Source organism: Saccostrea echinata, unplaced genomic scaffold (genome assembly GCF_033153115.1).
Source record: "Saccostrea echinata isolate AGI-Se365-2 ecotype Australia unplaced genomic scaffold, CSIRO_AGI_Sech_v1 ptg000011l, whole genome shotgun sequence".
In the NCBI taxonomy this organism is placed as follows: domain Eukaryota; kingdom Metazoa; phylum Mollusca; class Bivalvia; order Ostreida; family Ostreidae; genus Saccostrea; species Saccostrea echinata.
In genome coordinates this window covers 4,272,304-4,295,483 of record NW_026889760.1, presented here as the reverse complement: position 1 = coordinate 4,295,483, position 23,180 = coordinate 4,272,304, and the positions used below count along the sequence as shown (strand labels likewise).

Genomic DNA, 23,180 nt, shown 5'->3' with positions numbered 1-23,180 from the left:
AATCCAGAGTTACTTTTCCTAAATTCCTCACTTCCTGTGTTAACTCTCTTTGTGTGACCCACACTAGGAGACTCATGCCATTATGTTTAATTTCTGATTTATGCTGCCACACACTGTAAGTAAATCTGTTATTTATTATGTGCATATTTATTATATTTATACTGCTTTTGAATGAAATGTTTGTAATTTGAATATACATGTATTAGGAATATCTATTGTTATCACTCTAAAGTATGGAAAACTATTATTGTCATAAACATAAAAAGAGAAGATCACAAAAATTACCTACGTTTCTTCTGGTACTTAGACAACGATCCGCACAAGCAGTTGGTAGAATACCGGATGTGCCTTCATGTGTTTAGCAATAGTCCATCACCTGTTGTAATTACATATGAACTTCAAGGAACTGCACAGAATGCTGAAGCTACCTATGGAATTGACGTCCGCAGTTTTGTGAAGCGCAATTTTTATGTTGACGATGGTTTGATTTCTATGTCATCTGCAGAGAAAATCAGCAGCCTGATAAAGAGAACAGAGCAAGCTTTGTTGGAAGAAGGGGGTCCTAGGCTTCACATATTTGTATCCAACAGCAGTGATGTGATGAAACATTTTTCTACTGAAGACCTTGCAAAAGACCTGATGTCACTCGATCTTTTGAAAGATAACCTTCCCATTCAGCGTATTTTAGGGATAAGCTGGAATCTACGAACTGATTCATTTACATTCAGACTCTCCTTAGACGAGAAGCCATGCAATCGCAGAGGAGTCCTGTCTTGTGTGAATAGCTTCTATGATCTACTAGGATCTATAGCACCAGTTCTTATTAGAGGTAAATTGCTGTTGAGAAAGTTGACACTAGAATCTACAGACTGGAATCAACATCTACCTCAAAATACCAGGAGGAGTGGGAAGAGTGGAAACAACAACTACTGCATCTTGAGAACCTGGAAATCCGTCGTCCTTAAATTCAGCGTGCCAACTGAGAGTCTCGTCAGGAAAGATGTTCATGTTTTCACAGATGAGTCATAAGATGCAATTGCCGCAGTTGCCTTTATTAGAGCGATAGATTTAGATGGCAATTTACATCAAGGTTTTGTACTCGGTAAAGAAAAAGTGGCACCTATAAGAGGCCATGTTAAAGAGTTCAGATCGGACCGTGGAACAAATTTCGTGGGATCAATAGAAATTCTAGGAATCGAAGTGGTTAATATAGAAGATGGACCTGTCAAGAAGTTTCTTTTGGATAATTGAACAGTATGGATCTTCAATCTACCCTATCCTATTCCTCCCACATGGGTGGAACCTGGGAAAAGATGATAGGCCTTACAAGACGAATCCAAGACTCCCTGTTGATAGATGGTACTGCAAAGAAGATGACACATGAAAGCCTTGTTACAATCTTGGCAGAGGCAAGCGCTATCATAAACTCAAAACCGCTAGTGCCAGTTTCAACGGATCCGGAGTACCCATTCATACTTACTCCGTGCATTCCTTTGACCCAGAAGACGGACAAAGGTAGAGAACCACTTGGACCCTTTGAAGAGAAGGATGCATTCAAGTCACAGTGGGAGAGAGTTCAGCTACTCGCAAACCTATTCTGGAAACGATGGCGTCAAGAATTCTTAGTCACGCTGCAAAGTCGACAGAAGTGGACACATAACCAGAGAAATTTATCTATCGGTGATGTCTTTTTATTGAAAGATAACTCAGCACATCGTTGTGACTGGAAGATATCAGTGGTGGAACAAGTGTACCAAAGTGAATCTGACAAGAAAGTCCGTAAAGTAAGGCGCCGTGTGAACAGAGACGGTATTAATGTGTTTTATACGCGTCCGGTCACAGAGATTGTGCTCCTGATTGCACTGTAATTGCACGTAACAATATTCCAGATTCTTAGAAACTGACTTTGTTATATTGAAACATCTTATGTAAATAGGTTCATAGTGATATACTCAGATATCAGACGGGAGTGTAAAGTTTATGAACATTCTATTTATATATCTATATTTATTTTCCTAAATTATTTATTACAGAGTAAGAGTTATCTTTCTTAATCAAATAGTTATCTGTCCTATAATTTCTAGAGTTATCTTTTTATTTGTAAATCCAGAGTTACTTTTCCTAAATTCCTCACTTCCTGTGTTAATTTCCTTTGTGAAACCCACACTAGGAGACTCATGCCACTATGTTTAATTTCTGATTTATGCTGCCACACACTGTAAGTAAACCTGTGCTGTTTCTATTTATTATGCGTATATTTATTATATTTATACTGTTTTTGAATGAAATATTTGTAATTTGAATATACATGTATTAGGAATATATTATTATCACTCTTAAGTATGGAACACTATTATTGTCATAACCTTTAAACATAAAACTGGAGTACGTTCATAACATTTTTCTATATATGGAAACCAGGATAAATGAATCTTTATTTCTATGTACCTCTTGAATATTTCCATTTACAACTTCTTATACAGTTTATGCTATATCTATAGTTATATTTTGATATTATTTATCTTTTTATTGATAAGTAATTCTATTTTTGTTCTGTTTCAGCACTTTACCATTTACACAATAAATCAATGAACTGACTGTTGTGTCAGGTTATACTATCTGCAATATACAGGCAGAATATTAAGTGTTTATTTCATCATTGAAGAAAGACAATATAAATTGTTTGAACCATTCTTCTTTTCTTCACACGACTTACTTTCATTAGCAAGTACATCGGGTTCTAGACTTAAAAATCCTAATCACGTGAATATATATCTTATGGGTGGTTTTGAAATGATAATATCTTCGTTTTTGTTGGGGTACACTTGTTCCCTCTTCTTGAAGCTACACTTGATGAGGACAATAATGACTGAAATGATGATTATGAATACGAGGACGCTAAGTAGGATATATAGCCACGTGAAATCCTGCTCTGTATCTTCTGCCTTTGATGCAAAACCTGGAATTGATAAAAACATTGTACTAGTTTGAAATGTAAAATTAATGTGTAAAGTTAATGAAACTAGGTATAAAAACGTTCTAAAACAAAAATATCTGGAGTCATACTGTGAAAGCATTTTGCACAAAACAATTTAATTCAAGAAATGACCTATGTTTCAGTTAATTGTTGTGTTCGTTTAATATAAAATGAGTGATGAATGATTCAGGATGGTTTGCCATATTGCCTTATTTTTGTCAGAACAAAATATAAATAGTTGAATTCAAGTGAGGAAATACGGTGGGGAAAAGGACTTTGCATCACATTTCACTTACGATTTAATTTGATTTCATGAATTAATTGAGCCATTTTTGAGAATACAGTATGTCAGCAAAACGATTATTTAGCTTTTTTAAAAAGGAATTTTTGTTTCAGATCATGATAAAGAACGTTTACTTTAAAGTCTGTGCAACTTGTAAATACGCTATGGCCTGTATGTGCAAATTACTATAACTAGTGATTTTGAATCTTTTCTAACACGTCCTGGTTGCATTGCAGGCAAAAATGCAATCTTGCAATAACAATGGTCAGTAGAAAATGAAATGTCTGGGGCAAGCACCTGTACAAATAAATTTATCATAGGTAACTTGGAACAAAAATACTTACTTTAGAGGCAATTTCCCTACGGCAATATGTTTGCAATGGGGAACTTTTGGCGTAAATTAAGAGAACTGAGTAATTATCTTACACAATGATGAATCTGTTTAAGGCGATTCCTCACTTACAGTTTATGGATTCAAAATTGAAAACAGCATTCATTTCCATAGAATATTGTTTAACATAATTAATAATCACAAAATATACAGATCGCGATTTTTTTTAATGATGAAAGTCATGGATAAACAGAAGTATTTTAGCATAAATAAATCCCATTTTTGTTAATCAGCACGTAATCAAAATTACTTAAAATTTGGTTCAAATGACATTGTCTTAGTACTGAAAGTTCTAAAAAAAAAAATGTATGTTAAGTTTATAGATATATTTCATTTTGGGTATCATGGAAACAAATTCACAATAGGAGTATAAGAAAGAAAATATCTCTCAGTTGATTTGATACGCAAGGGCATGCTCTACGTATGTACAATTTCTAAAACGAGGTAAATTATTGACAAACAAGTTGATGAAACAAGAATATCAGCTGTCTCGTTTAAAGTCATCATTTCGTAAGTTCTATGGTCGATACAATGACCTTGTCAGCAAATACAATTTATCATTGAGTCAAATGCTGACTGACGTTTTTCATACAAATTGTTAGGCCATTATTTACACACTGAACTGTCGACGGATTTTCCCGTTATTTCCCGATCATGACAAGAAGCACACGGCGGGTGTGACCGGTCGGCAGGGGATGCTCACTCCTCCATGGTACCTGATCCCACCTCTGATGTTTAGAGGTCCGTGTTTGCTCTGCTCCTATTTTGTATTGTTTGATGGACATTTGAGCCTGAATACTGTTCGTTATCTTCATATATTTCATCAATGAAGAAACATTGCAACCATATTCCCTTCGCACACTTCTAAAATTTTAAAAATCTAAAATCCTTTATTAGAGTATATTTTTAAATGCACTTACTTTAAAGCATTCTACCACATGATTCAAAATGTTTCAAAATTGTGTTTAGAAACTTTAACCATGAAGACTGAATCTTGATTTATATATTTCATGATTGTGTGAATTTTGATTATGTCGTGATGCATAGTTGGTTCGTTATTTTTGGTAGCCTTTCCATTGTTACGTTGTAGATCCTGCACATTGTAGCGGCCCATTTATTGTAGAACCAGAGACACTTATAACATTGATAATTTTCAGCTTTGCCCAATGTGCGCCACAATAAAATTCTTTCAACACATGCTTTGTGTTTTAATATGCACTTATCTGAGATAATGCAGTAATATGATAGGCAAATCAAGCTCATGGCCTGTCACTTGTATCTATATTTAGTTATTTGATATCCCTTCTTGGTCTTATATTTTTTTTTAGATGAACTCATGAGAAAAGAGGTACTTGTCACTGTTGGTTGAGAAAAAAAACATTACAATTCCAAATGAGATGTGAAAGTTCAGGAAAATCAGCCACTTCTTGTATACATGTATATTTAAGGATAAAGGCATTAAAAATGCAAAGTACTTTGCCAATCTAACTTAATTCGCTTCAAACTTAGTTTTTCTTAATTTCTCTTCTTAAATTACAGTGGTTCAACGTTATTGTCGACATAATACACAAACGATCACGTTACACGAACGATTCCGCACGAATAACGCATGATTCAACCCTTTACATGAACGATCTTTCACGCACACGCTCCTACACGAACGATCACGATTGCTTACAAAATATTTAGGAATGTACATTTTCAAAACGAAATAAGACTGAATAGAATATTAGAGTACAAATATTTATTCATTTAAGTCATAGTTGGTCAGCTACTAACAACTTGAAATATTTTTTGAATTGTTCGAAATGTTCAGATGCAATAATTTTATAAATGATCGATTAATATTTCCGCATATTATATCATATAATGAAAGTGGACGGTGAGTTTGATTCTATTTGATTTTATGATGCAGAATTTAATGGGAGGATATGATTCAAAATAACAATAAATGTTTATTATGGCATAAAAAATTAATGTCATGTATTTTCCTCTTTTTCATTTGCGCATCTGTAAATTCAGATATTTTTAACACTTCATTCATTTATAGACGTTCTAAATTAAGTTAGTATCCAGGATAGCAGTAATCCAGGTTATCGGGTGAAGAATATTCGCCGACTTAATACTTATTAAAGAATTAGAAATTATCCCATTTTTTGTAAAGCTATACTTTTCCGATTTATTGATTTAAAAATATCTAACGATCAGCGGGGAACATGATAAACACCAAGAAAAAAAATCGCGCTTGATCATTTTTTGAACAGTTGAAAAGATGAGTTAGCTACTGCTTAAATTGTAAGCCTGGAGTAGTTTGAAGAAGAAGAAGAAGGGTGATAGATGGATGGACGTACCAGGATAACAACAATATACCCGAACTTTCTTTATAGAGTGCTGGTATATATAACATATATCCTTCTATACAATTGTGAATGTGTAAAATCAATAAATGAATCCAGGATAATAGTAATCCAGGATATCATTTATGTATATTCGCCAATCTAATATTAATAAAAAAATTATGAATGGTTTTATGTTTTATTTTTCGTAAAGCTATTATACCTTTCTGATGTAATGTTATAAAAAAAATATTTAGACCACGATCAGCAGTGGAAATAATAATCATCAGAAAAAAAAATATTCACAGGAAGTTAATAATTTCATCTGTCATACACAATTATATAAGAGCTCTTATGCCCAGACAGAAACTTTTATTAATCAAACAAAAAATAAATAAACGGCAATTTCGGATCAACCGACAGACTGCATGTCTTACCTAATAAATATTAGAAAAATGATAATAGAAATATCTATAAGCTTGGATTTCATATATCTTTATTAAAACCAGAAGTATCTGATGAGACTGTAGCTCTACTGGTTTGTACTTAAAACAAAGGAAGATAAAAGTAGCACTTGGACTTGAAACTTTGCAAAAGCCATAAATAGAATTATGATCCTTGGTTTAGTCTCTTTTTGTGGCAAGATTTATTGTAATCATCAATACTGTAAGAGGAGTGGCCTTTTCAAAGAATTTTACAAAAATTTCGATTTTAGTAACCATGGCAAGGTCATTCTACAAAATCAAAAAGAAAAAAAAAAAGAAAAACAAACGACAATTATGTATCTTAGTGTAGTCTACTTGTATGCCACGTTATACTGAAATCAGACTAAAACTGTAGGAGGAGTAGGGTTTTGAAAGAATTTCGTAGAAATTTCTATTTTTAGTAACCATAGTCACACCGTTTATCGAAATCAAAAATTGATGTAAAGAATCCCGTATCTTAGTGTAGTCTACTTTTGTGTCAAGTTATATTGAAATCTGATCAAAAATGTAGGAAGAGTAGCCTTTTGAAAGTTTTTCACAGAAATTTCTATTTTTAGTAACCATGGCAACACCGTTCATTGAAATCAAAAACCGATAAACAGAATTATGTATCCTAGTGTAGTCTACTTGTGTGCCAGGTTATATTCAAATCAGACTAAAACTGTGGGATGAGTAGCGTTTTGAAAAATTGTTTACAGATGGACTGACAGACAGACGGACGGACGACGGACACCTTACTATGGCATAAGCTCTTCTGGTCTCTGATCAGTAGAGCTAAAAAAAGCAAAGGCAAGCAAAACGTTTGTTTTATAATTTAAATTCTAATAAAAAACTAATAAACCAAATTTTAAAGGTTCTTACTGCACGATCACGCATGATCAAAACCGAGAACGATAGAACGCACGGTCTCTCACGTTCCACGAACGATCAGGAACGTTTAATCACGAACGATTTTGCACAATTAGTAAGTCAACAATAACTTTGCAGTCACTCCACCCATTGCTGATAGTGTAAAATATCTAAATAAAATCGTGTTTAATAGTGTCAGGGCTGATTATGAATCTACACCCACAAAATAAAATTTTCATTTTTTTTTTTTTGGGGGGGGGGTCAAAGAAAACCATTTGATTGTGAACTGCTCGTCTCCCTCCTTTCTAAAAATTTTCAACCCACCATTGGTAACTATGTAAAATTCTATCCTTAATTCACCTCAATTTTTCAGTAAATACATGTACTAATACATGTACTCTTTAGATGACATTGCTTAAAATCAAGTATGATAATTGTTTGAAATTATAGATTAATATTTTTTTTAAATTGAATAAACCAATTAAAGTTACACAAGACTAGCATAGATCTACAAAAGATCTACAGAAGAGTGTATATCTTCAAGTACGGTCCTATTCCTAATTTGAAGCAAAACGTTTGTTTTATAATTTAAATTCTAATAAAAAACTAATAAACCAAATTTTAAAGGTTCTTACTGCACGATCACGCATGATCAAAACCGAGAACGATAGAACGCACGGTCTCTCACGTTCCACGAACGATCAGGAACGTTTAATCACGAACGATTTTGCACAATTAGTAAGTCAACAATAACTTTGCAGTCACTCCACCCATTGCTGATAGTGTAAAATATCTAAATAAAATCGTGTTTAAATTTTAGAGTACTTGTTTCAATTAATACATGCTTCGACATACATGTATAAAGGACATATAATAATAAACAATAATGAAGGAAACTTCTAAATTCCATTGTTAAAAGAGCAAACCAATGAAAAGAAGATGTAAAATGAAAAAAGATGAAAATAACGAACAGTGAAGAAATCTATAGACAATACAATTCTACATGTATGATGAAGAGGGCATAAAACACGGGCCCCTGGAAATTACAGAGGCGGCATCAGGTGTCTAGAAGGAGTAAGGAACCCCTGTTGACCGGTCACACCCGCCATGAGCCATATGTATATATTGATCAGATAGAAGGAACAGTCTCTAGTCACGACCCGATGATTGGTTTTGTGATAACTAGACAGAACAGAAAAGAATCACAATATATTTCAATATAGGATAGTAAAATTGCACAAATGAAGTTCATTTAAAATCTAACAGCATTGCAAATAAAATGATTCAACTTACATGTCGACAAAGCTGTAAATGTCACGACCTTTCCATATGCAGATGTTAAGGAAACGGGTGTTTGTCCCGTTACACACTCCTCTGGATTAATGGTTGCGGAAACTATGCGCGCATTAGCTGTATATACCTACCAAATAAATGTTTACACAAGCAGTTTTATACAGCAGTTCTTACTCCTTTCTTTTTTAATCAATTTACTTTTATTAGTGTTTACGTTTTCCTTTCATCTCATTAGATTTTTCGAATCTCATGTTAATACTTATTTTGTTTGTCTAGCTGCCTTTTCTTTCCCTATCCTCAAGATTTCCAAGTAATATTTAGAGTACGAGTTTCCTACTGTATCGGAGATACAGGACGGGGCTTAAGGCGAGAGCGATAGCTCGAGCCGCGTCCCGTCCTGTATCTCCGATACAGTAGGAAACGAGTATTCTAGATGACTTGTGACATGACCTTTCTTATGACCTCACTTATCTAAATGTGTTTATGGGTACATATCTGTCATCCAATCAGATGATTTTGCAGAAAGTTGATTTCGTACCCCATTTTTAGCAGTCGCAACTGAAATGCCGATTGAGGTGAAGGTGCAGGTATCTATTTAAATAATTCTAATTATGAAACGTGGTATATAATGTTTTCCCAAATTTTAATTTAGATTTGATTGCATAGGTTTTTTCCCCTGTTTTTAGCTCTTTTTTAATTTGAGCTGGCATCGTGCAAAACCTTTTGATACATGCATAAGAAACGTGTGAATGTAATTAAAGCATGCAAAAATTGTTCGGGGGATTATATTCTGAGAGAAATATCCGACAATGTTATCAGCATGTCGTCATATACAGTATTCCTGGTTCTAAACTGAAATGAACAGTTGAAAGAAAGGGGGCATATAATTTATTACCTTCATGTTTGAAAAAAATGTATAAAAACCAAGTCGGATCCGGTACTGAATGGCATGCTTCGGTATGCATCCCCCATTTTAATTTTTTTTTTTCGTTTTGGCTTTCGTAAATTATGTTTGCTATACTTGTATACACTTTAATTTCTCCACACATAACGATTACACACATAGTGTCAGGGCTGATTATGAATCTACACCCACAAAATAAAATTTTCATTTTTTTTTTTTTTGGGGGGGGGGGGGGTCAAAGAAAACCATTTGATTGTGAACTGCTCGTCTCCCTCCTTTCTAAAAATTTTCAACCCACCATTGGTAACTATGTAAAATTCTATCCTTAATTCACCTCAATTTTTCAGTAAATACATGTACTAATACATGTACTCTTTAGATGACATTGCTTAAAATCAAGTATGATAATTGTTTGAAATTATAGATTAATATTTTTTTTAAATTGAATAAACCAATTAAAGTTACACAAGACTAGCATAGATCTACAAAAGATCTACAGAAGAGTGTATATCTTCAAGTACGGTCCTATTCCTAATTTGAAATTCATGACAATAATTATCATTCTCACTTCAAATTGTCATTCTTTTGAAACTTTCTACTTTAAAAGATTTGCTTACCATACAAGAAAATTGGAAACTGGTAGGATTTGTGATGGACGAGTCTGCATTGTACAAAGTGACATATGCGTAACTTCCGCTCGTCCCTGTGAATACACAGTGCAACGTACCCCCACCTATAGAAGATAAACGATTTAGTTCGTGTTAAGGAGGTTGGATCCTATTATCAAAAGTATTGAGAATTTTTTATCAAGTATATTTTTAGAATCCACAAACATAGTTAAATTAAAAATCAAAACAAAAAACGGGGGTCAATGCGCTTCTTTTGGCGCTACGGAGCATTTAGTATGACCTTTTTGCACTGTAATTACGTCTTACACATAAATTAAGCTTTAAGGGTTTTCCTCCAATATTTTTTTATTCAAATAAATAATGTAAACAAACACAGTCCCATTTTATCTTGAATAGACATTATTAAAAATTGTGACAACAAAAAAAGTTTCAAATTACTTCGCATGGTCAATTATTTGACCTTTCTGCACTCAAAAAATGTCATTTTTCCGGCATTCAAAATTTAACAAAGCAAAAAAGTCATTTGAAAGTAATGACATTTAACTGAATTTAAGAAAAATGGTCAAATGTATCTTACATATTCAAGAAAGAAAATTAAAAGAGAGGGTCTGTGATGTAAATTTTTAGATATTACTTAAATAGTGTTAGTTTTAAGCTTACATGTAAATTGGGACTATTTTTGTTTCTGGATTTTCAAAATATATTTGCTATATTTGTCAAATATGATAATATAATTTATGACAGTTTATTTTATATATAATTCAGGACCAGCATAAAACAATGTATGGCACAAAATAACTCTCAGTGCAGGCTGCATGGAAAAATACGAATCCAATCTAACAATACTTTAAATACTTCGAAAAAGAAATAATGATCAATTTCTTTAAAAAACCTTTCGCCACAAAATATAGTTCTTCACTTAATGGTTTTGGTGTGGAATTTTTTCATGGGGTTTTAATTGAATATTGTTTAATTGGCATTGTAGAATCAAAATTTATTGTAAGAACTAAAACACTAATATGCAGATTTTTTTTAAACAAAAAAATATAGATCAAAACAAAAATGAACTCAAAAGCTCAGGAGCGAACCTCTTTAAGAGCCTCAATTTCCTTCTTAAGCCTCTATATTGTATTATATAAATGAGTATATGTTGTCGATAAAGACAACTTGTTAGTTTCTTAGATTTACTTAAAGTGATTTAGGTATGTTTGATACTTTTTCAAAAACAAGGTAAACATTACAATTTGAATAAGACCACATTGTTGTATTTGAGTTTGAAATGTGTAAAAGCAGAAAACATTCCTTTTCCATATCATACCCTGTTTCATCCCTAGACACCAAATTCATCTGTATGGACAAATGTCGTGGAAAGGAGTATGTGTTATTATATTCATTGCATACTTGATATTAATATACAGACCACGTCTACTTGAACAAATATGCAATTAAATTCTCACCGATTAGTTTATTATACACGTATCAAATAACAGGAATGAGAGATTCACACAACAATTTTACAGAGAATAGAAATGTAGAAACTGCTATTATAATTCAAGTTTTTTTCTGAGTTGAATCACAAAAGATATGATATAGTTATCAACTCTGCAGATCCATATCAACACTTCGAAATACATTTCACCCAAGTAAGCTGGCACTGCTATCGTAATGTAAGCTGCACTGCATGTGCAAAAACCTTGATTTATCACTATAAGTATTAATTGAATGAGAATACTTACTAGAGAACATTGGGTTATCTGTGCACAAAGTATCGTTGTATATGAACATTGTTTTGTTTGTACATATGTCCACAGAAGCATCAGTGCACGGTAGTCCCGTGTATGTGTATGAAAAGGTTCCCTGAATACTTGTTGGACAGCTGACAGTGCCTGTAATCTCGTATCCTGTTATATATTACATGCAAATGAATCTAAAGACCAGTAAAAATATTGTTTTAAAAACATTAAATAGGTGGTCATGATTGCATCTAACGTTACAGTTACATGTAAGCAAATCTAATATTAAAAGCATAAAACACTTAAACTTTATTCATATTTTTTTTTGAACCAACATTGCGTATTGAATAAGATAAAAGAATTAAGCTACATGTATGTCATATGCATTGTAAATAAATACCGTTTTTAAGTGCCACATGGTATCTTTCCATTCCTAAATGGGATATGTCAGTGCATACTTCACTCTGACTTACAGATGTGACGGAGATATGCTTGATTTCAGCACGCTCGAAAACGGAAGGTGATGTCGTTACTTCAGTTTCATCTTCAAAAGCAAATATATTTAAAGCATGTAAATAGCTGTTGCAAATATAATTCGTAGCAAGCGCTTTTTGCACTATCAACTAATTTTACTTCTCTGTGAATGCAATACCATAAAAGTAATGGAACATTTCGGTGATTTTGTTCACAAAAGTGTTTTCCATAGTGTGGTATAAAAATATAATTCATTATATATATATATATATATATATATATATATATATATATATATATATATATATATATATATATATATATATATATATATATATATATATATATCCAAAAAACGAAGGAAATAAAGAAATATCACAGTGTCCGGTAATCAATATGAAAATAAAATAAAAAGGCAACACATCTTGTTGAAACGTAAACGTTTTCATTGTTTGTTTGTTTGTTTGTTTTTTTTTTCAGACGTTTTAAACAATTTAAACTTATGACGTTATAACGTTACCTGGTGGTAACGTCAACAACAATGTAATGACGTCACAATACTCATAGAGGAAAAATATAAGTTTATCAACAGTAAAAGAAAACCCAGAAATCTCCGAAGGATATTATGCAAATCTTCACTTCATCAGCAGAATTCATATTCAGTCAAAAAATGTTCCGATCTCCGTTGTGGAACCTGCCAGTACATAAAAATTAGAAGTACCTTTAAATTCGGGAATAAATATTTTACCATCAAAGCAGACATGACATGTGAATCTAAAAACGTAATTTACTGCATTACAATGTACGTGCGCTGGATGTGGACACTTCTATATAGGGGAAACTGGAACCACCCTACGTACACGTGTCCGAATACACATACAACACATTAACAAGTCTGAATATAGAAAGATAAACCTAAGCGGACATCTTGAAACTTGTGGCCGGGGACAATTTTCAGTTTTTCCGTTTTACCAACTTGGTACGGACAATGTAGTACAAAGACGAGAAAAGGAGAAATACTTGATCAAACTGATAAAACCTTCACTAAATAGTTCACTATAGACACTTTCTTATTTAATGTATAACGGAAACATTTGTATGCAATTCCATTGCTTTTTTACTTTGACTCAATTAATAGTTTCCTTTATGAGTATTGTGACGTCATTACCAGATAACGTTATAACGTCATATGTTTAAGGTCAAGATCTAGTAAATGAAAGGTGCCTACAGATTTCTCAACTTTGAGAAATAAATTCCTTAATGATGCTTTATAATTTTACCTTGGTCAAAGGAGTTGTTTCGGGGCATAATTTGTAGGTAAATAAGACAAAAATCATTTTTTTTTAACTATCATTTTCAATGAAAAATTAAGAAACCCTGTCATGAATACGGGAGTTTTTTTCCAAATCAGACAAATGAAATGTATCCAGATTGCCTACAGTCTCTCAGAAAACGGTAGTTTGTATGTTCTTGGCCTCTTATTTAAAATAATATTAAACTGAATATAGGTATCGATTATTTTTCACATGATTTCATAATGGATTCCATGAAAATACTTTATTTTCTACATAATTTTATTAGAGCCGTAAAGGACGGGAAAAAGAAAGTTGAAAATGATTATGACGTCATAATGGATCTAGCACCTAAAAGGTAGTCTAAAGTCATTTACTAGATCTTGACTTTAAATTGTTTAAAACGTCTGAAGAAAACAATGAAAGCGCTTACGTTTTAACAAGAAGTGTTGCCTTTTTATTTTATTTTCATATATATATATATATATATATATATATATATATATATATATATATATATATATATATATATATATATATATATATATATATATATATATATATATATATATATATATATATCTTAATTTCATTTATTGATTTCCTGTGTTTTGATTGGGAGAGAAAAAATTCAAGAAAAAATTTACACATCGATAAATTCTCAATCAGAACTATTTTCTTGACCTAGCTTTTATTGTAAAGAAAATGAAACAAATCGTTACTTTTATTCTGTGTTTTAGCTGAACAATTACAGAAACTTGAAATTAAATAAAAAACAAAACTAACGACATACAGGACTGACAGACGGGAATATTTTAAAAGTTTATGTCACTGTCAGATCACGAGTGTGAATTTTAAAATCTCTGAAGTCATATTCTCGACGTTCCAAATAGGCCTACAAAACAAATCAGCTCAGTTCTCGGTAGCACTGTGATAGGAAAGAGAAACGTACCTTAGACGCTTGCCTTATTAGCATCAAATTCATTTTTCTACATCCTATATTCTGTCCCGTCTTTGAACAAACCAGAGCAAATCAGGGTTGTCGACCGTCTGCTACTTTCGTTTTAGAGCGGCTGTCGTTATTTCAACATGGTCAACGACGAAGTCTTTTTAAGTCTACTTGTATTTACGATATTTGTTGACTTAAACAATATTCGAAGAGTTTTTATAAGCTTATTTTATTAAATGTTTTGACAATTAAAGTTGAACTTTATCGACGTTCATCTCGACTGTGATTCATTTCCACATCGCAGCATAAAGTATTTCTACGCTATACAGAAATAACAAATTGTATGCAGGCTTCAAAGAGAAATAATTTTAAAACTTCGTAATTGGAATTATGAGAATTAAACGTTCTTTTTTCAGAATTAATCGATGTGTATACTCATGCATTTGTACTCACAAACTTTACATAAAAGTGCTTCGCACTTTTATTCAGTTTGTGAGTACAAAGCTTAAGGCATGAGTTTACACATCGATAAATTCTGAAAAAAGAACGTTTAATCCTAATATATATATATATATATATATATATATATATATATATATATATATATATATATATATATATATATATATATATATATATATATATATATATATATATATATATAGATAGATAGATAGATAGATAGATAGATAGATAGATAGATAGATATACAATACCTACTTGTATGCATGTTAAATAGATATTTATACAAATGTAGTTGTTCTGCAGCTTGAAGCTCAAACAAACGTAAAGATGAGTATCAACAGTTGTAAAAGGCTTATGAATACCAGTTGACCTACAATTTTAATTAACATTTCTGAAAAAAAAAACGCATTTAAAATGTTCTGACATTGCAACATTAGTAGAAATGCTGATAAAAAAATTGTACCAGAGTTAGAACTATTAACATTGTGAAGAATTAATGATTTTTTTCGGTTTTGAGATTTGTTTATTCCTTTAGAATTGAAAAAAAATGGATAACATTGCTCACATTGATGACAATAAGAATTTGATAGCTTATGTGTTATTGAAACTTTACAATCATTACTACTAAGGTTTACTCAGATTTATCATACAAGATTGCAACAAACCATCTGAAATATTCACCTCTATATATTCATATGCGTCCTCAAAGAAGCAGATTTGACACGTTATGTGCAACATGCTGTGGTTTCTTATAATATATATTGGAAGAAATTCAAAGCATATGGTATTTTATTTGAAAAAAAAAAAAGAATAAATATCTAAAATTTTTTGAACAAAAAAAAAAAATGCTAGTATTTTAAAGATAAAAATTTAGATTATTTTCTGACAAATATTACACCCCAGTTCTCATTTTTGGTTACCTTTGAGTATGAAATAAATGAGCTATATACCCTAACAACCAGTAATATAGTTCACTAAAATTTACTATAATAGTTAACTACAAATACAGTTAACTATAATAGTAAAAACTTTCATACTTTATTTTACTAGAAATTTAAATCCTTAAAGCCTCTTAATTATAATTCAATGGTGTAAATCTAAGAGTAATATTTCTTATTAATATTTTTTAAAAAAAAAAAAAAAAAAGGCACGTAAGTGAATGAAATATAGAAGTTTGAATTCCATAGTAAAAATACACGTACTTTGATTTACCATTGTAAAAAAACTTTGATTTGCTATATTTAAAATTTTGATACTATAGTTATTAACTATAGAAAACTATAGTAAAGTAAAGTGTTTTTTTTTTTTTTTTTGTTTTGTTTTTTGTTTTTGTTTTTTTTGTTAGGGTAGAGCAAAACACTGGAAGTGAAATGCTTTGAATCGTGCACCACTAAGTAGGTATAGAACATGCCAATATTATAGTATTTCATAGAAGATGAAAGGTAAAGAACCACAATGATAAACGTTGACTTTACTTCAGCTAAAGGTTACAGTATTCTTTGGATTTGTGACTATATTCTCCTTGAATTTAGATCAAACAAACTTATCTCTAAGCCATCTATTTAAGGTGGTGAAAATTGGCAGAAGTCATATGCGCTGAGAGAAAAGTACAGCTATTTTCAAAATTTCAGATACAGAGTTTTCTGGACCATGATTCCTTTTCATCCATGGAAACGCCTGAACAACCTTGTCTTTGATAAAGACAAACAATGCATCAGCTGTTTTATTTTCTGTTTGATTCTTTAAAAGAATTGCATATGACAACAATGGAATTCTTTAAAATTTTCTACAGGGTAGAACGTTAGGGTAGCCCTTGAAACTTCTGGCACTCTGGTGGCTTTTTTACGTCAAAAAAGGATCGTGCACTCAGTAAGTTTTCTCTCTCTCTCTGCCAGCTTTATATGGATAAGAAGGGCGATATGTCTGTGCTTTTACAAAAACGATTTGAAGAAGATGAACAAGAACTAGGATCTGTAAAACAAAATTTCATAGGCATTTGTAACCTCACTACTCCACACAACAGACTATTCGGAAATATCGAAAGCAGAGGGATCGATGAACAAATGTTGTCTTAATACTTGACTTTATGAAACCAAAAGTTGACTTGATCAGCATATGCATTGTACGACAATCAACATGTCAGTTAAAAGAATTTTCGTTAACTGGCATTGTAAATAATTTCTTGTGTAGATGAAAATTATTATTAGTAATTGACAGAAACTTACAACAATGTTTTGTATTATTTAGATATAGCTCGATAAAACATTACCAGACGTAGAAATTAAATTTTTAATACCCCTCTCCCCCCAAAATGCATATCATAGATTACGTGAGTAAACTTTATTTGACCATTGGTAGCTTTATTGAATAAGCGTGGCTTAGTTTTTATTATAGCAAATCAAGGAAATTACTTAGTAAATTTAAGATCCTTAGTATTTTTATTATAAATCAAATAATGTGTTTTGATACTACATTAAATTATAGTTTATTAATAATAACCTGTAACTTTTTACGATTACTATTGTAACTATCGTAACTTTATTATTCTCCAAGAGTTCTCATCTATCCTTATCCATGTAAACATGTGTGCACAATTTATAATACGTGCTTGAAGTTGGCACAGAACAAAAAATTGTCCTACGAAAAAAATGACTTCAAAATTATATAAAATAATCTATTCAGGATACATCACGTCAAGCACAGCAACGAACTTGAAAACAGAGAAGAGAACGTGTTATTTGCTTCCTCTGTAACAATAAATATCACATAGAATGTCAAGATAACAAAGAGTGATCATACTCAAAAATCCATTTAAACAATTCAAATTTTAAGCAGAGCCAACGTGGACCTATCATTTAATCTATTCTCAGTGTATATTAATTTCTTTTAATGAATCAGTAAGGAAATAGTATTTCTTAACATTCCTTAATTAACTACATGTATTGCATGAAGACAACAGAGTGTCTGAGGCCAAGAAGTGCACCTGAACGACGTCATCACGTGACTACAGTTAATAGCAAAATATTCCTTAATAGGAAGGTTAACGGAACAACACACTACCCCGGGATTTAATAATTTCTTTGAGTAAATACTATAGTTGAAAAACATCTCTTATGCGTAAAAAGTGCTGCTAGAATCCCACTGTTCCGTCGGGAAAATAATTATTACTTCTACATATTCGCACGAAACTTTACTCGATGTTTTGCATTAAATACATATAACACGAGATATTTCTTCAAACCATGTTTACCTCACGATTCTAGCAGCATTTTCCAAGTATTATGGAACGCAAGCTTTCGATATGTACAAATCTTATTTTTTTAAGTATCCATCTTAGTGTTGTTCTTTTGCATTATTGTTGTAACGAATGACAGAGTAAAAGCCGACCAGGATACGTAAATAGCTGACTGTCTGCAATAGACGATATAATCGATGGAAATAAATTAGCATACCTGTTTAACAAACTTTAACTTCACATGAATCACACAATATTCACGGTATTTGCTTCTAACCCCCCCCCCCTTTTACGTTTCTTTCTATATGCCGTTACTTGTTGAACAGTTATGACATCATCGATCGGAGATTTTAATTCAAGTGACAGATTCAGCATAACAAAATAAAAACATTATATTTTTGAAATATTTGCAAGTTTCTATTCATTTTCAGGAGTTAACTTATATCTCTAAATAACAATATTAAGAAAACTTGTGTTCTAGAATTGACGTCATATTGTATCACTGATTTAGTCAAGTCAGATTATCTTAGTGCTTCCTTAACACTGTTTCAGATATAATCTAACTCATAAGCAAACTTTTATTTGCATGCTAAACATATCAGCAAGTTTTGCGATCTTCATTTACTCGTAAATATTTCACACTGCGAACGATCTTTACATAAAACTGTCTTTTCAGACGCTAAAATTTATAGTTGCAGATTTTTGATGCTGTTGTTTAACGGCCCCTTCTAGAATTTTTCACTCATATTTAGACGCCACCACTTAATGGTGGAGAGCTGCATATTTTGACCTACACTTGGCACTCAGGGCCACTGGGTAGTAAGGGATCCTTTTCGTACCAGTAGCTACTGCTAAACGGTACCTCGGTTTATACGATATCATCCGAACAACCGAACCCGCGACGTAAGTATGAAATCACTGTCCTAGAGCAAACGCTCTAACCACGGCACCAAGAGGGCAATTGGCAGAGAATTAAAAAAAAAAAGAAGATGAATCGCAAATACAAGTTGTCTAGAATAATGGGTAATTTACAGTAATTCCGCATATGAGCTGGAAGAAGAATGCATGAAATAACTTCAAAAATACTGATAATTCCGTGGCTGTGCTTTTTTGTAGGTAGAGTGTTAAGGAGGAATTACTTTATTTTGAGAAAACGCTTATGTAAAAAAAACAAAAAAAATGTTGCCTTATGCGAACATAAGATTGATACTAATTGATTTGTTATAAATTCGTGTGATCGATTTGTTTATTTGTACTGAAGAGAGCATCTAAAAATGAGTGCAAAAATATTAAAAGTAAACGTTAAAATGAGGCTTATTTCAAAGAGTATTGTTCATATCTCTATGATTGTATCATAGAAATACAAATATCAAAATAACACTGGATGTGTGAACCAATAAAGTGATTGTTCAATAAACTTAATCTACTAAGAATTAATAAATATTCTATTTAACAGCTATGCTGTAACTAATAAGTTCAATATATGTTACTTACTGAAAAACATACCAGTGCTGAAATAATTTAAATTATACCTCTGACAGATCGAGTTGTACAAACACAACTGGTGATCTGACTTTTTGTTATCAAGATTAAGAGTCTCATTACGAGATCTTCTATTCGAAATTTGAAAATCCATCCTTCATTTTTTTTCTGACAATATAGAGAACTTCTATTTTACAGTTTATTACTTAACAAAACTTATTTCGTTAAGTATATTGGTCAATGTCATTCAGTCTTTTTTATAGAACAAATTAGCTCATTCAAACTAAGATCAGCAAAACATGAATGTGTTTTAAATGTGGTCTCGATAGAGAATAGCTTTCTCAAATTATAAATTATTATGTGGATTTACTTCATAATGTCAGTAATTCTATTTATTTGAAATATTTATTGTCAAATATGGATAGCTGAAATAAAAATACTGTCTATATCGTGGGAGCAAAATCGGTTTAGCCACCAAATTAAAAAAAATAGCAGAAATTACTTAACGAAATAAATCAAATGATGTCAGGCTTTTTGGTATGTAGAGATATAAGCCCCACTTTGTAGAGTTAAAGGTGGCATGCATATTTTACATTTTGTCAGTTTAAAACTCTAACTCTTTATGATAGCTAATTTTCAATGTCTAGAGCAGCATTAGATGGCATAAGAAAATTTCAAATAATAACGTTCTGTATTCAATAATTAAATGCTCGTAAACATCAATTATTACACATGAACATGCAGTCATTACTTAAGAAATAAATAACAAGTTTAAAAACTTCAATGGGAATTGAAGTGGGTCGGTCACGTGATCAAATCCTGTGAAGGCCGAAGGCCTTCTCAGAAGATTTGATCACGTACCGACCCACTTCAATTCCCATTGAAGTTTTTAAACTTGTTATTTATTACTTATATATACATTTGAGACGAACAATCGAATGTAATCGAATATAAATATTGCACTAACTGTGCGTCGTAGATTTTGACAAATTACGCTAGGTGTAAATCGGCTTGAAAAGCGGTTACGCTTCAAATTCATCTGGCAAAGGATTCTGTTTTGAAGGGAATATTCTGTGAAAGGCTACTTGTGATCAGTTATAGTGAGCATATTGGTGTGTGGGAATTTTTGTATTCATGAGAACCCATATTCGATGTTAAAAAACGCAAGAAACACGTCCGATGTTTGATAATAAAAAGTTGGAGGAATTTCGGTCGGAAAGGGATGGATGGAGACACTTGTCCTGACCAGATAACTTGAAATCAAGTCAAAAATTTGATCAAAAACATAAAACCTACGATTTCAGTAAGGCATATTTATTAATTTATGATGTTGACATGGAGACACTGGCGACAGCTTACATTGTTAAGACAACGTCACAAAGATCTCGATGATGGAGGTGTGCCTACCGAACTTCCAAAGTGCAGTGTTTGTCAGCTGTTTGTGGCGTGATTGCATTACATTGATATTTTTCAACAGATTTTCAAATTTATTGTGAGTAAAGTTTAATGAAAAAAAATTTATAGCATTCAGAGGTCTGCGAGAAAAATAAGGGTAAACGTTGAGACTATGCAGCTCAGACATGAAAATTATAACACGTAGTTTTCTATTCTCTATGTAAAATCGATCAAGAACTGTATTAAATACTCGTTTACATTGTAAATAAAATGATTATTATTTTACTTGCGTATTTTGTACATTTTTATGCATGAAAAACATGCTATATTGCTTAGTGGAGTAAGTCTTTTTATGTAGATATTACTGCGCTGTGTGATTAGGTCACGTAATGACCTATGACCTTCGAAAAACTTCATACAGGTATGAAGATATTTGCTCTCTGCATGTTTATATAATAGAGAGATACCACAAATGTATATATTAGTTGTTACATCACTCATTTTTACGACCCGCCTAAAATGTACGACCTCATACTGATTCCCACTGAGTCTGATGCTGTAAGTGGTAATTATGATAGCTATTGTTAAGATTTGCATTTTTACGTATGTCGAAAAGATTTGTAAATGATTTTCATGTATAATCTCATCAAATTTAATAGTCCATCTTAAGTTTTTGTTATTGACATGATTTGACATGATTGAAAAATAAATAAAAATAACTTGGATTTTCAATTTGTGAATATCGTTTTTTCCGTACACACTTCACTTTGAAGTTCACAATAATGCGAACCTGTGTTGTTGTTTAGAAGTCAACCGGAGTTATCTTTCTTGCGCTTCGTCATTTGAGAGAGGAATAAGTTTCCAATACCCAGCTTTAAAAATACACTTTAAAATTTCTTTTTACAAAAAATTTTGTGAATTTTATATACGAGTGGCATTTGAAAAGTTCTGAGAACTGTTTGATAAAATTTTAACTGTTTAACGGAAATTACTGAATTTGATATCATAGGACAGATCACAAAAATATGCACATATTGTGACGTTACTTTGTATTTTTTATTACGTAATAACTCCAAAATTGACGTCAGAATTTTGAATGTTAACATACTGACCATAAAAATGACGTAAGAAGAGACACAATTTCAGTGAAGTAAAATTTTAAAGTCAACTTTTGTTCATTACTCGGATACACGCTAAAAGACACAATTGCCGGTTGGAAAATGTTTACATAGACTACAGTCTATCATATGGGGTTATATTCAGGAGCTCCTATAGTTCTAAAGTGGTTTAAGCGTGTGTCAAACATAGCATGTTATTATCGATTCTCGCGCAAAATATTGGGTAAAAAAGACGCTGCTGTGAGAAAATCACAAAGTTTACAATCACAGGAGAATAGTGGATGGTGTTACAGAATTTGCTGGCATTAATTCGTCAGGTGATTTAACTAATTTTTCCGGAACGATTAAAGCTTAAGAGAGGTTAAGCTAAGGGTGTCTTATATGTTCTCGTAAAAACCAAAATGGCGCCGGTGTAGTTCTAACCCCACCGTAACTCGATATACTCGAAAATTTTAAATCATGGAAAATATATAAGATTGCACATAGCAGTGAAACTCAAATTTATTTTATTTTATTCGAAAGTCAAAAGCAATAGTGAGTTTTGGAGCGCCGAAGTTGAACTAATATGAAAAAATACGCACAAAAACAAGTCTGTGGGAAGACTTTTGTACGATTTATTCCTAAATTGTAAGATTCCTGTTACTCAAGATATATTTGTGGAAAACTGCATTGATACACTTCAGTTTTATACAGGACATGTTTTGTTTAAAACAATGGAGAGCTATATAAAAGACCGAAAGTCCAGCTGTATGGTGTAAATAAAAATCTTAAATGAATGCCTATGATAGCATAACCGGACATAAACCGTGCTTAGAAACCAACCATGAATTAAAATATGGAAGTGCTAATTTATCACACCATTCTTATTTTCTTATTCTACCTTCATACAA

The 23,180-nt window shown here is 31.8% G+C and overlaps 1 protein-coding gene across 1 annotated transcript; it reads left to right on the top strand.

The window, feature by feature from the left end:
- The first annotated feature begins 342 nt into the window (after nucleotides 1–342).
- LOC133184878 (uncharacterized) lies at nucleotides 343–1,029 on the top strand. The gene has a single exon (XM_061319952.1). It carries the CDS (start codon nucleotides 343–345, stop codon nucleotides 1,027–1,029), a length of 687 nt encoding a protein of 228 aa, XP_061175936.1.
- Nucleotides 1,030–23,180: the final 22,151 nt, after the last annotated feature.